The 14462-nt window shown below is 43.9% G+C and overlaps 1 protein-coding gene across 1 annotated transcript in view; it reads left to right on the plus strand.

Moving 5' to 3' along the window:
• ascc3 (activating signal cointegrator 1 complex subunit 3) overlaps positions 1 to 14462 on the plus strand; it is a 138889-nt gene that overhangs the window by 492 nt on the left and 123935 nt on the right. Inside the window, exons 2-6 of the mRNA XM_084174465.1 lie at positions 163 to 307; positions 1507 to 1657; positions 3957 to 4150; positions 4361 to 4759; positions 12325 to 12442. Coding sequence (XP_084030591.1) covers positions 218 to 307; positions 1507 to 1657; positions 3957 to 4150; positions 4361 to 4759; positions 12325 to 12442 — 952 coding nt within the window. The 5' untranslated portion in view covers positions 163 to 217. The remainder of the gene's footprint in view (positions 1 to 162; positions 308 to 1506; positions 1658 to 3956; positions 4151 to 4360; positions 4760 to 12324; positions 12443 to 14462) is intronic.

Below are 14462 nucleotides of genomic sequence, written 5' to 3' on the forward strand. Positions count from 1 at the left end.
AAATTGGTTACCCAACACTTCAGTTGTGTGACAGCATCTATGTAACCTTATCTTCCAATTGAAAACAAATCAACTCTCTTTGGTGGTGGTGAGGGAAAATGTATTGTTTTGTTTACTCTGCCATTGATTTTATAGACTGTGAATATTTTGTACAACTTTCAGACCAGAAATAGACTGTGTGGTAGCATCTTATGGATCACAGAGTGGTGGGCAACCAATGTCTCCACCCCGGCTCACCGGCGCCCTGCGCTCCTTCTCTACTGTGAGCAAGCACGAAGACTTCACTGAAGAAGTCTATGATCTGAAGGTAAGGCAAACCCAAAGCAAGTTACATTATAGACCATATCCGACTAACCTTTGTGATGGGACACTATCTCGTTTTGACAATATCACAATATTATTTTAGCGCTAGTCGGCTGTACCACCACAAAAACGCCAGTATTTTCCTTCAAAGCTGGTTTTCTGTCTTCTTTTTAAATAGGGAGTCAATTTGTTTTCATCACTTTTATAACCATGACTGATCAAAACTCGATTTCTCATTGCTCTCTCTTGAACCTCTGCAGAAGACATTTGGTGAGAAATATGTTTGGAACATCGAATCGCAATAAAATCACAGTATAGATTCACAATACATATCATATCACACCTAAGTATCGTGATATCGCATCCTTGAGGTCCCTATCAATTCACAGCCATGCTTTATTATATGAGGGAGGTGGAGCTGATTACACATGTATGTGAATTAAGCTAATTGAGGAGGATGCTTTGGGCTGTTGTGAACACATAGGCTACTTGTAGTGCTTTTTCACTCAATTCCCTTCTTGATATCTCTTTCTCCAGCTCTCTCCCGTTTACCATGATACCTCTCTTTTCCTGTTATCTTCTTTAATCCGCTCTCTACTCTCTCTCCCTTTTCAAAATATATTCTAATCTTTGCCTCTCCCTCTATTCCCCTAATTTCTCCTCTCATTCAGATCGGGGGCTTGTTAAGTTGGTGGTGTGTATTGAGATACTCTACTTAGGAGAACATTGGGCCTGGTCCTCAGACCACCACCTCTGGCCCTGTTCTCCCAGAGCTAAATCCTCAACAGTGTGAAAACTGCTGCTTGAGGGAAAAGAGGGACTAATGAGGGTCGCTGGGAGATTATCAGAGCTCCAGTAAAAATGCTTTAGTTTTAGAGGACACGGAAGTGCTGATTGTAATAAAGGCATGGTGTAAATACTGCTGCTGGCCCTCCTTGCACTGAACTCCCTGACCTGATGAGCACTAATACCCAATGCTAAAGGAAATTCTTATTTCAAAGTCGCTCGCTATGCAAGGAACTTAGCGAATGCTGCTGCACTATGTCTTTGAGTTATGAAAAGGGCTTAGAATTACCCTCTGCTGCATGTGATAGAGAGGGATATGGAGAGAGAGGTCACTGTGTGCATCCAATATCAGACTACATAGTTTCATGATAATTCTGTGTAACACTATGCCCTTGCTGTCTGTTTGTCTCATGTTAGACCAAGCGTCTAAAGAGGCAGGAGCTGTTCTCCAGAGAGGGCCTGACATGGCAGAAGATAGTCCAGTTCTTCACTCAGCATCTGGAGAAGGCAGAGCAGCAGGCTGCAGCACAGGAGCTGAAGAGCATCCTACAGGCTGCCAAACAGATAGGTAATCAACTCGCTGGCCTGGCTGGGATACACTTTCAGTCATGCAGTACCATTCTAATGTTATGTTATCTGTGAGGGTGAATAGGCAGTGTTTTCCCTAGGACTTTTCCCAGCAGTGGTGGCAAAGACAGTTGTTGTTTTGTAGAACGACTGTGAGAAAGTCACTTCTGGTGACTTTTTAAAAGGACATTCTACTCCAAAATGATTAAATTATGTTGACACCATCTGAAATATAATTTTCCCTTTAAAAGCATTATAACCTTTAGACCAGCTTATGTAGCATGGTGGCTTTAAATAAATAGGCCGAAGCATGGGGTTGCCCATCCCATGGGGTGCCGCTGCTAAATTAATATAGGGGAAACACTGATAAGTGATAGGTAATCAACTCAATGGCCTGGCTAATATACATTCTAAACCAGGGGTGTCAAACTCATTTTGCCCCAGGGGCCGCATTTGGTCTTTACCAAGGTCCGGAGGGCCACACTTAAATGTATTATATTTCCTCGCAGTCAAAATGTGCAATAGTCCTCTATCGTTTTTAGCCTCAAGACAAAGCACTGAGCCTCCCCTCCACTGTTGGGATTCAACCTCCTATGGAGAGCTTGCTCCACCAAAAGGAACCCCATACAAGGTGTCAGAGCTTCCGCCGTCACCGTGGCGACCGGGTGTCCTGATGTCCTGATGTGACTTATAATTAGATTAGATGCAAATCCCCCACAACTCCAGAAGTCGTACAGCGGTGCAACACAGGGCCCTCTCCTGCTGCTCTTATTACTATTCTGATCCTGCCTGTTGGGGGACGGGTGATCACACACACCCCTCTGTCCCCCTAATCCCACTGCATCCCTGATAGATACCACAGTGGCGTGCAGTGGAGAGTGGATGCCCTCCGGGCGGAGCGCCTCTGTAGTGTACAGGAGGAGACTGAGGCCCTGAAGGACACATGAGAAGGCATCTCTGAGGCTCTCTCAATGTGTCTTTCCTCAATTCCTCACGTCCCCTCTCCTCGATTCCTCACGTCCCCTTTCCTCACCTCCTCCTCAAAACGCATTAGAGCTAAAGATCCAAGGTTTCTCCCCTCTGAACTTCTCCTCCAACGTGTTTTGAGGAGGAGAGAGGACACAAGGAATCGAGGGAAGACAAATTGAGAACAAACCTGGGGTTCTAACAGCAGCTACATGTATGTGGAGGATCAAGAGCTCAGGACAGCTAGTGGAGGCTGGCTGCCTGGGGTGTCTCTCTGTCTAAAGGCTCATGTGTTCCAGGCTAGGATCAGTGTCTCTGAAATATCAATTATATAGTGTAGAGCTTGATGCATGTTCCTTAGCTGAGGTGTTTTAGTAGAGAATGCCAGGATGTTGTCAGCAAATAAGAGTACATTCTAACAATAGACACATACAGTAGGTCCCTGAAAACATGTTGTACAGTCAGGATTTCTACTTTGAAATGCTGTCTAAGAGCTCACCAAGAGACGCATTATGGCCTACCTACCTCCTTGAAACCCTGTGATAAAAGCAGATTTTTATGAAAAGGCCAATTTTGTTCAATTTATTTGCTTTCTGTTCGCCACTACTCTTTTTTTTTTGTCCTCATCATTGAAAGGCCAGAGAGCCTTCAGCGATAATAAACACGTATTTGGGATATTTTCTAAATGTTCTTGACCATGCAATTTTGGTCCTTCTAATGTGCCCTTAGCCTGTCTATCTAACTAGAGTGTAAAGCTCTAGAACACACTGAGAAGGAAGATGAAAAGCATCCATCGTGCCTTGACGCACACACAATGGAGAGTGAGATGCATTTAGGCCATTTTAATTGGCTTAAATTATTTTCATCCGTTTCCCTCTGCCTCTCTAAGTATCACCCTTTATCTGTCTCCCTCTCTTTTTGTCTCTCTCTCCCTCTCTTCTCTTTTGGACAATTAGTCCTGATTCCCTTCATTAAACAGAGCTCTCACTGAGCTACGGAGGGAGGATACGTGTCTTTTAGAAAGTGCTCTTATCCATCTTTCATTTCTCTGAGGAGCAGTGCTAGACAGTGCTAGCCTTTTACTGCTTGGAACATACAGTTGAAACAGCAGTGCAGCAAGAAATATCACATTGCTGTAGCCACTAGCCAGCTAGATATCACTAATGGTAATAGTAGTGGTCGTGGGTTTTCTGATAATCACAATGATCATCAGTGTCAGCATATGCCTCGGTTGAAGAGTGGGACTGGAGAAGCTGGGCTCATAATAAATGATGATGATGGTATTTAGCATCTAGCTAACTAATTATCTTGTTGTTTCTCCATGTCTCTGGCAGTGGGGACAGAGCATGGCCAGGACACCATTGAGAGTGCTGCTGTCTTCCTGTTTGAGACTTTCCACAACAAGGACCATGTGGGTCATGAGGAGACCAGGGCCATTAAGCAGATGTTCGGCCCATTCCCCTCCTCGGCAGCCGACGCCTCCTGTGCTGCTGTGTCCCGGGCCGTGGCCCCTCTGGGAGAGTCCCAGGTGGGGGGAGTCTAATTTTGTCTTTGGGGACAACTGTAATACTATATATATATATATATATATATATATATGCGCCTACTTAAAATAAAATATAACAAAAGTTACTTTTTGGTTTATACATTTTCTTCCTAGTATTTTATTATTCTACCATCCTATTTTTCTTAGAATACATTTATTATGCTGTACTATTTATTTATTGATGTTTTACAGGTGGAGGAGTTTGTTCGTTCCCAGAGCGCCTGTCGCACCCCTCAGCGCGGCTCGGCCTTCGGACGCAACATCACCTTCTCCTATGACTGCTACGCCCTGGACCCCCAGGAGGCCCTGCCCTGGGCCGGGGGCCCTGAGGATGAGACCCCTGGTGGAGGCCTGGACTTCCACAGCTTCCTCAACAACCACCAAGGCCGCAGGGGTAATGGGGGAGAGGTGGATGGAGGCAGGCTAAGCCCGGGAGGGGCTCAGAGCTCTGGGGATGGGACCATCCTGAGGGGGGAGGTAGAGAAGTACCTGAACGGAGGCAACATGATTTCTTCCAGCCCTGAGGAACTGTGCACCTCCCTGTTTGAGATGCTGGCTTCCACCAAGAGTGACGACGAGCTGCAGAACGAGGTGAGCAGCACCCTCTCACACCACCTTTACCCTTTTCACACTATTGTGCCGACCCAAACCTCACAGTTATTCCTTGACCTTAGCCAGCTGGCCTCTGGGGTTTAAACGCCGGGTCAGACCACATCCACTTTGGACCCCGTCTCCACTGCAGGTCAACCTTGACCTTTAGCTTGGGGTGTTGTCTCATGCTAAAGATGAAGTTTGGAGAGATCTGGAGAGCTGACCTTAACCTTATAGGAGAGGAGGAGGATCTTACTGCTTCTCCAGGGAGGTCCCATCCCATAGGAAGGCTGCAGTATGCCTGACATACACATCAGGATAAAGGCTGCAGTATTGTATGCCACACAGAAGGAAGAATAAGTGAAAGTGTTCAGGTTCAATGTTTAAGGTCTGAGATTCTGTATGGTTTTTAGAGGGTGGAAAGACCTTGGGTTTACTGTATGTTGAAAGGATTTGCGCAGTTACCAATGAATCAAGACTAGCTAGAAGAACTGGGCTAGAATTACTGGGCAACAACAGGCAATTAAGGCAGCACTTAGTCTGTGCTGAGCCATGGTGTTATTGAGACATGTTGTTCACTTCTTCCACAAGAAAAGAACACACTTACGGAGAGAGTGGGGGAGTGACTGGGTGGGGGTGGGGGGGATGCCAGGTTGTGACGGAGGAGAGGAAGGGAAAGATGGATTGATGAGGCTCTGGGCACTGCTCCCATCTCTCTTATACAGGTGCTTAATTTAGAGTTGTTCGCTTGCTCTCCCTCTCTCCCTTACAGCCCTCAAAAACAAAAGGTCGCCACACACCTTAATTAATATAATTTATTAGTGGCTCTCTTCTGTTTGTTCTCCTCGACCCCCCCCACATGCTCTGTAGGCCACATGCTCTGTAGGCCACATGCTCTGTAGGCCACATGCTCTGTAGGCCACATGCTGAAACCTCTGGCTTTCACTTATGAATTAGACAAACAGTGCCTCGTTCTGTTCTCTTGAGTGTCTCTCTCGCTCTCCTCTACCTTTACTTTTCTCCACAGCAGACAGTGTAGGTTTTTACTAATACCTGCTTCTACATTCTCTTCTGATGTTCTCCACGTAGTTGACATTTGGAAGCCAACTCCCCTACTGGCATGTTTAGATGTGGAGTGCCCTTTGTGTGTGTGCACTCCACGCACCTCCCTGCGTGTGACTCCAAATTCAACAGCAAAGTTTAAAGGCTCTGTACTCTGTACCATTAGATGTGACAGAGGAGAAACCCACCGCTTTTTATTACCTCTCATTTGGACTCCTGGAATGATGACATTTGCTGCAATAGCAGTGGCTTGAGAAAGAGAGGAGAAAGAAAGAATACAAAGTAATGTTTTTTATAGCTTGATTTTAAAGGTACAGTGGGGGAAAAAAGTATTTAGTCAGCCACCAATTGTGCAAGTTCTCCCACTTAAAAAGATGAGAGAGGCCTGTAATTTTCATCATAGGTACACGTCAACTATGACAGACAAATTGAGAAAATAAAATCCAGAAAATCCCATTGTAGGGTTTTTAATGAATTTATTTGCAAATTATGGTGGAAAATAAGTATTTGGTCACCTACAAACAAGCAAGATTTCTGGCTCTCACAGACCTGTAACTTCTTCTTTAAGAGGCTCCTCTGTCCTCCACTCGTTACCTGTATTAATGGCACCTGTTTGAACTTGTTATCAGTATAAAAGACACCTGTCCACAACCTCAAACAGTCACACTCCAAACTTCACAATGGCCAAGACCAAAGAGCTGTCAAAGGACACCAAAAACAAAATTGTAGACCTGCACCAGGCTGGGAAGACTGAATCTGCAATAGGTAAGCAGCTTGGTTTGAAGAAATCAACTGTGGGAGCAATTATTAGGAAATGGAAGACATACAAGACCACTGATAATCTCCCTCGATCTGGGGCTCCACGCAAGATCTCACCCTGTGGGGTCAAAATGATCACAAGAACGGTGAGCAAAAATCCCAGAACCACACGGGGGGACCTAGTGAATGACCTGCAGAGAGCTGGGACCAAAGTAACAAAGCCAACCATAAGTAACACACTACGCCGCCAGGGACTCAAATCCTGCAGTGCGAGACGTGTCCCCCTGCTTAAGCCAGTACATGTCCAGGCCCGTCTGAAGTGCATTTGGATGATCCAGAAGAGGATTGGGAGAATGTCATATTGTCAGATGAAACCAAAATATAACTTTTTGGTAAAAACTCAACTCGTCATGTTTGGAGGACAAAGAATGCTGAGTTGCATCCAAAGAACACCATACCTACTGTGAAGCATAGGGTTGGAAACATCATGCTTTGGGGCTGTTTTTCTGCAAAGGGACCAGGACGACTGATCCGTGTAAACGAAAGAATGAATGGGGCCATGTATCGTGAGATTTTGAGTGAAACCCTCCTTCCATCAGCAAGGGCATTGAAGATTAAACGTGGCTGGGTCTTTCAGCATGACAATGATCCCAAACACACCGCCCGGGCAACGAAGGAGTGGCTTCGTAAGAAGCATTTCAAGGTCCTGGAGTGGCCTAGGCAGTCTCCAGATCTCAACCCCATAGAAAATCTTTGGAGGGAGTTGAAAGTCTGTGTTGCCCAGCGACAGCCCCAAAACATCACTGCTCTAGAGGAGATCTGCATGGAGGAATGGGCCAAAATACCAGCAACAGTGTGTGAAAACCTTGTGAAGACTTGCAGAAAACGTTTGACCTGTGTCATTGCCAACAAAGGGTATATAACAAAGTATTGAGAAACTTTTGTTATTGACCAAATACTTATTTTCCACCATCATATGCCAATAAATTCATTAAAAATCCTACAATGTGATTTTCTGGATTTTTTTTCCTCATTTTGTCTGTCATAGTTGACGTGTACCTATGATGAAAATTACAGGCCTCTCTCATCTTTTTAAGTGGGAGAACTTGCACAATTGGTGGCTGACTAAATACTTTTTTTCCCCACTGTATGTTTTTGGAGGTAGTGAAAAGAAGAGCTCTGCCTTCATTAAAGCACAGGGACATAGACTCTTGATGAGTTATATTCATTTTTTTTGACTGCTGTAAGACATACTGTGTGCGGGTGTGCTGCTTATATGGCAATCTCATTCAACATTTGTATTATAACCAGTGATCTATGTGGACACTGATAGTTGCCTGTCTTCCTGAAAGCTTGTTGTAGCCTATGCCATAGAGAGTTTTCTTGAACTCTCTATGGTTCACAGTCACAGTTCACCTAATGTCTCAGCCTCATCCAGGCTTAAAGGTAAAAAAAAGCCTTCAGGGTGGTTAGGTCTGTGAGCTCCTTCCTTCTGAAGGAAGACTGTCTCTCACTCCCAGCAGACTCCTCTGTCCTCCTCACCTTCCCTTCCAGGCTGAGAGGATCCAATGAACTTCAAGGACAGAATTCATGAGTGCCCATAAAAAAGATTCTCTCCGGGCAGCAGGTGAAAAACAGACCAACAATAACAGCAAACAGTCCCAGGGTCATTCCATCTCAAAAAGCACAAGCACAAGGATTTCGACACCCACCATCTCAGATTGTTCTGAAATCGTTTCTGTGGGAAGAAACTGATAAGGTTAGCATTCCTGCAACATTATTTTGTTGAAATATAATTTGATCTCTGTGAAGTTGAGCTAATTGATTGCACCCAAATTGGACCTTTGAAATGATAGGATTCATATAATATTCAGTAAATATAGTGCATAACAATTGATTTGGACCCCAACAAATTCTAACAATGAGTAAGACATAAGGATTCCAAAGAAATGGTAAAAAGCCACCCACAGACCCCACCTCCCCACGCCAAACCCACCCTAACAATGAATATATAGTATCAGTTCTCTAGGTCTGACAAGTAGTATGGAGCTGTGGCTCTGTATATTGTTTCTTCATCCTACGTAATGTATTCTCAGTGAATTTGGTGATGGTTTATTTCCCCTGTTCAGAGAAATTTGTCATTGAAGTTGTTAGGTTTATGTCCCATCCTGCATCCTATTACCAGGTTCTGACCACTAGATGGTGCTGCTCCCCCCCCCAATGTTAAAGGGATAGTTGACCCAAATTACAAAATAACAAATTGGTCTATTGAGAAGGTATGACAGCAATCCATGCTTTGGTTTTGTTGTCCACTGTTTCAAATGCTAACTTTACAGAATTTGTGACACAAATCCAATGCAATGGTACCTATATTAGCATTTTCACGCTTCATGTCCAAGTCATCCTAAAGTATCAAGAATTTGATTGTGTAACTCAATGTTACTTACTTATAGATGATTTGGATATGAAGCGCGACAGTGCTGATATAGGTACCATTGACTTGCGTTTGATTTGTGTCACAAATGCTAAAAAGTTACCATTTGAAACAGTGGCCAGGTTAACAAAACCAAAGCATGGGTTGCTGTCATACCTTGTCCATAAACTGCTTACAAGGTAAGGAAACCAATATGTAATTTGAGTGAACTATCCCTTTAACATTGAGGGGAAGGGGGGTTCTTTAAATTAATCACTTAATAGCAGTAACAGCACCATCTAGTGGTCAGAACCTGGTAATATCAGGATGTAGGATAGGACATAAACCTAACAACTTCAATGACTAATTTCTTTGAACAGAAAACTGATACTACACTGAACAAAAATTTATGCAAGAGGAAAAAAATAAAAAATCCATATAAGGAAATCAGTCAATTAAAATAAATTCATTAGGCCCTAATCTATGGAATTCACATGACTGGGAATACAGATATGCATATGTTGGTCACAGATACCTTAAAAAAAAAAGGTAGGGGTGTGAATCAGAAAACCAGTCCGTATCTGGTGTGGCCACCATTTGCCTCATGCAGCGCGGCACATCAGGTTGTTGCTTGTGGCCTTTGGAATGTTGTACCACTCCTCTTCAATGGCTGTGCGAAGTTGCTGGATGTTGGTGGGAACTGGAACACGTCGATCTAGAGCATCCCAAACATGCTCAATGGGTAACATGTCTGGTGAGTATGCAGGCCATGGAAGAACTAGGACATTTTCATCTTCCATGAATTGTGTACAGATCCTTGTGACATGGGGCCGTGCATTATCATGCTGAAACTTGAGGTGATGGCGACGGATGAATGGACCTCAGGATCTCGTCACGGTATCTCTGTGCATTCAAATTGCTGTTGATAAAATGCAATTGTGTTCATTGTCTGTAGCTTATGCCTGCCTATACCATAAACCCACTGCCACCATGGGGCACTCTGTTCACAACGTTGACATCAGCAAACCTGGATCAATGTGTATAGTCATTGTTTGGGTGCGTTTGGCGTGGGGGGTCCGTGAGTGGCTTTTGACCATTTCTTTGGATTACTCATGACTTACTCATTATTAGAAAAAAGTTAGGGATATGAATCTTTTATAGATTAAATGGACAATTTGGGTCCAATCAGTCAGCTTAATTTATCAGAGATCAAATTATATTTAAACCAAAATTATCTTGTAGGAATGCTAATCTTATCTGTTTCTAACTACAGAAATGATTTCAGAACAATCTGAGATTGTGGGTGTCATTGCTTGCTGAAATGACATGGAATGACCCTCAAGTCACTGAGAGGGAAAGGATTTTGGAGGCAGAAAATTAAACCAAGTCCCAGCACACAGAGAAACAAAGACAACCCTTCACAAAGTGGGGCGGCTGACCTGTCTCCTGACATCATCAAAGTGCGTCTGGCTCCCCTAGCGCGGTGGCTAACGAAGTCCCCAGAGAGGATGTGGAAAAGCAAAAGAGCAAAGTCTCTCTTTCCATCAGATTATCCATCCATCCATCCATCCATTTATCCATCTGCAGACTGAAAAGCATGAATTGAATAATCAGTTTTGTATTGTATTTTAGCTTTATTATTTATTACAAAACATAATGCAGGATAAAAAATTCTGAATGGTCAAGAATGCTCATATCTTCTAATGTCAGTTACTATGTTGGTTTTGATGTTGTCTCTCATTGAGTGCAGTTACATGCACATAAACAATTTCCCTAATGATCCTGTTTACATGGACACATCTAAAATCAGGCTACCTGATGGGACTTAAATAAATGCTGAAAATTGCCATTCAAAATAAACATTCTACCACAGCGACCATGTTCTTTTTGTGAAGCCTGATTGATTCTGTGTTCGGACATATAAAGTTTGTATGTGAAATCTATTTCTAAGATGCATACATACTTTCAGTTTTTACGAACTCACTTCACTCACGCATTAGAGGGAGGCTTGTGTTACCGGTACTGGCAAATGCGCAGATCAAATACACCGCTTGAACTCCGATTAAGCTGTTCACATGTCCTAATAATTCAAAAGATTGCTTAGAAAAGCAGGTGTTTTATTTGGCGTATGCGTACTTAGATTTTGACCTTACGTCAATTAAGATAAGCACAGTAAAATGTTTACATGACTATTGCCATACTCTGCCTACTGACATAATCAGTTTAATATCGAATTACACTGAGTGGACAAAACATTAGGAACACCTTAATATTGAGTTGCACCCCCTTTTGCCCTCTAAACAGCATAAATTCGTCAGGGCATGGAGTCTACAAAGTGTCGAAGGCATTCCACAGGGATGTTGGCCCATGTTGACTCCAATGCTTCCCACAGTTGTGTCAAGTTGGCTGGATGTCCTTTGGGTGGTGGACCATTCTTGATACACAGGGGAAACTGTTGAGTGTGAAAAACCCAGCAGTGTTGTAGTTCTTGACATACTTAAACCGGTGCGCCTGGCATCTACTACCATACCCTGTTCAAAGGCACTTCAATCTTTTGTCTTTCCCGTCTCAATTGTCTCAAGGCTTAAAAATCTTTCTTTAACCTGTCTCCTCCCCTTCATCTACACTGATTTGAAGTGGATTTAACATGTGACATCAATAAGGGATCATAGCTTTCACCTGGATTCAACGGGTCAGTCTATATAATGGAAAGAGCAGGTGTCCCTAATGTTTTGTACACAGTGTATTAGTGTGCATGTAAAGTTACTCATTGTGTCTGATGCACACTGCATTTCCACCCCCTATGGTTAATACTGTATGTTTCTCTCCTGTGCTAGCCAGCTCCTAGCTCAGTGATCGCTCCCCTCCCAGTCAGGTTTACTGTTGTTTTTCTGTCCCCAGCCAGCTAAGTGCCAGGTGGCTGTGTTTGGGGGGCTTAGCGGCAGAGCATTATTCTGTCCCAGGCTCAGACTTACTTTGGGCATGGTAATTACCAGGTGCTCATTCTTGGCAGTGCAAGCGTGTGTTTGGAGGGAGGATGGAGGTTGAACCATAGGATGTGTTTGTTTACTACTTTAGGATTCTTGGCTCAAGCACACCTGCTGTTGTCTCCCACTCTCTCTCTCCGTCTCCCCCTCCTCTCTCTCTAATTTTTCTCTCTCTGTCTCCCCCCTCCTCTCTCTCTCTCTGCTCCTCGCTCTCTCGCTCTCTCCCCGTCTCCCCCCTCCTCTCTTTCTCTCTCTCTGCCCCCCCCCCCCCCCCCCTCTCTCTCTCTCTCTCTCTCTCTCTCTCTCTCTCTCTGCTCTCTCTCTCTGCTCTCTCTCTCCTCCAGCTATTTGAGCTGCTGGGCCCAGAGGGATTTGAGATGATCTCTGTTCTCCTCCAGAAAAGGTCTTTCATCGTGGACTCTCTCCTCTCCATCCCTGCAGACAGGATCAACTACCCACCAGGTGAGTCAGACCCTGCCCCTTGCACCGGAGGCATCCAGGTAATCGCAATAGAAACCAGAGATCCATCACACTCTCGGAGAGCAGTGGGGTAGAGCGTTGTTGATTAATTAAACTGCAGATCATTGGTTTGAAATTCAAATTTTACATACCTAGCCAAATCTTGGCATTAATTGCCTAGACTAATGCCTAGACCAACTGACTCCAACATTCATCATTGAAAAAAATTAAATGATAAAAATATTTAAATATTTAGCCTGTCACTACCCTTCATTTGGAGGACCACTTTTAATATTATGCCTTTTTTTATTTTATATATATACTTATTTACCCCCAACCTTCATCATTGTCAGAGTGTTCTCAAGGGAGGGAGAGGGTGTGATCTGAATTGTAGGAGGAGGAGAGGGTGATGTATGATAGACTCACTAAGGTCGACTCTTCGCTATGCATTTCTCAGCGGGGTCATGACCTTTAACACCTGGTCCATGTTTGGATGTTAATCCCTACCACACATACAGCACAGTCCAGCTCCAACAACCCTTAAATATCTATCTGAGGGTTTGATGTACAAATCAATATTAGACTCTGTGAATCTTTGATCGTATCCCGTCCAGTACAGAGAGGGACAGTATGAAATGCAGTGTCTCTTTGTCATTGGGTGAAGGTTGGTAAAGCTATAGCCTTCTAAGGCATACAATTACAAATACTTCCCTACCGCTATTCAAGATGGGAAATATGTTACTTTTATGTACATTTCATGTAACTGTGAAAAGGCTATTCACCATCCTCTCTACCCAAAGGTTCAACATTCCACCTTAACTTATTTTCCTTTCTATACCTTTTTTTCTCCCTCCCTCCCTCCACCGTAACCTCATCGTTCTCTCATTTCTTTGTTCCCATCACCTACCCCATCAGGTCTGTCTCAGGTCTGTTTTGGAGCTGGGTATTGCTCTCGTTTTCTGCATGATTGTCAAACGGCTCAATACGCTGAAAGGCCATTACCTAAAGATAGCCCATTAAGCTTAGCTCAATCCTTCATTATTTCTCTAGGTTTTGAGTGAGGAGAATGGGGGTTTGGGTGAGGAGGATGGGGGTTTGGGTGAGGAGGATGGGGGTTTGGGTGAGGAGGATGGGAGGTTGGGGGATGTATTGCACCATGATCCATTTAAGTCCAAGGTAGTCATCTCCAGCACTAAACCAGTCCCTCTCTTTTAGCCCCTCTTGCCTTCCGCTTCTTCTCACAAATCAGAGAAAATGTAGCAAAGTAGGTTTTCACTCTATAGACAAATGTCTGGCTCATGCCTTGTATAGTGTTATTGTCCCCATGATGACATCTGGAAGGGGACTGTGGCTCTGTCTCCGTCCTTTAGTACGTTCGTACATTCGTCACACGCAATATCTCAGACAGCACTAGCTCAATTTTGACGAAACTTTGGTGAATGATGTCTTGCCATAGAGATCCGGCATGTACAAATTACACTGATTGGCTCAAAGGGGGTGCTATAGTAATCAACTAAAATTCAGAAATTACACTGATTGGCCGAAGGGTGGAGGTGGGTACTATAGTAATAAACTGAAATTCCAAACTTTGAACAAGCATATCTCCTGTCCCGTTTGAGCTATTGTCAGGGAATTTGGTTCTTATATGCAGCCCCTCATGAGGAACACGTTTCTTATAAGGACCCATAAGCCCCGCCCATTAGTTTTCCTGCTAATTAGACATGTTGTCCCCCACCAAACTCTGAACAAGCATATCTCCTGCCCCGTTTGGACATGTATACATCTTCTCATGAGAAACAAGTTTCCCACACAAGGAGGAGCACTACATCATTCGTGGGGGACAACATGTTTACTGTAGACTTGTTATTATGTTAACTGAGGGGAGCCATTGTCCCTTAGCCTGGTCTTAGATCCGTTTGTGCTGTCTTGCCAACTCCTATGGTCAGTGTCCAGCACACAGATCTGGGACCAGGCTAGTAGTCACTCTACTCAGCAAATTGGATGTAGTCTATCACAGTGCCAT

The sequence above is a fragment of the Coregonus lavaretus genome (genome assembly GCF_964263955.1).
Source record: "Coregonus lavaretus genome assembly, chromosome: 13".
NCBI lineage: Eukaryota > Metazoa > Chordata > Actinopteri > Salmoniformes > Salmonidae > Coregonus > Coregonus lavaretus.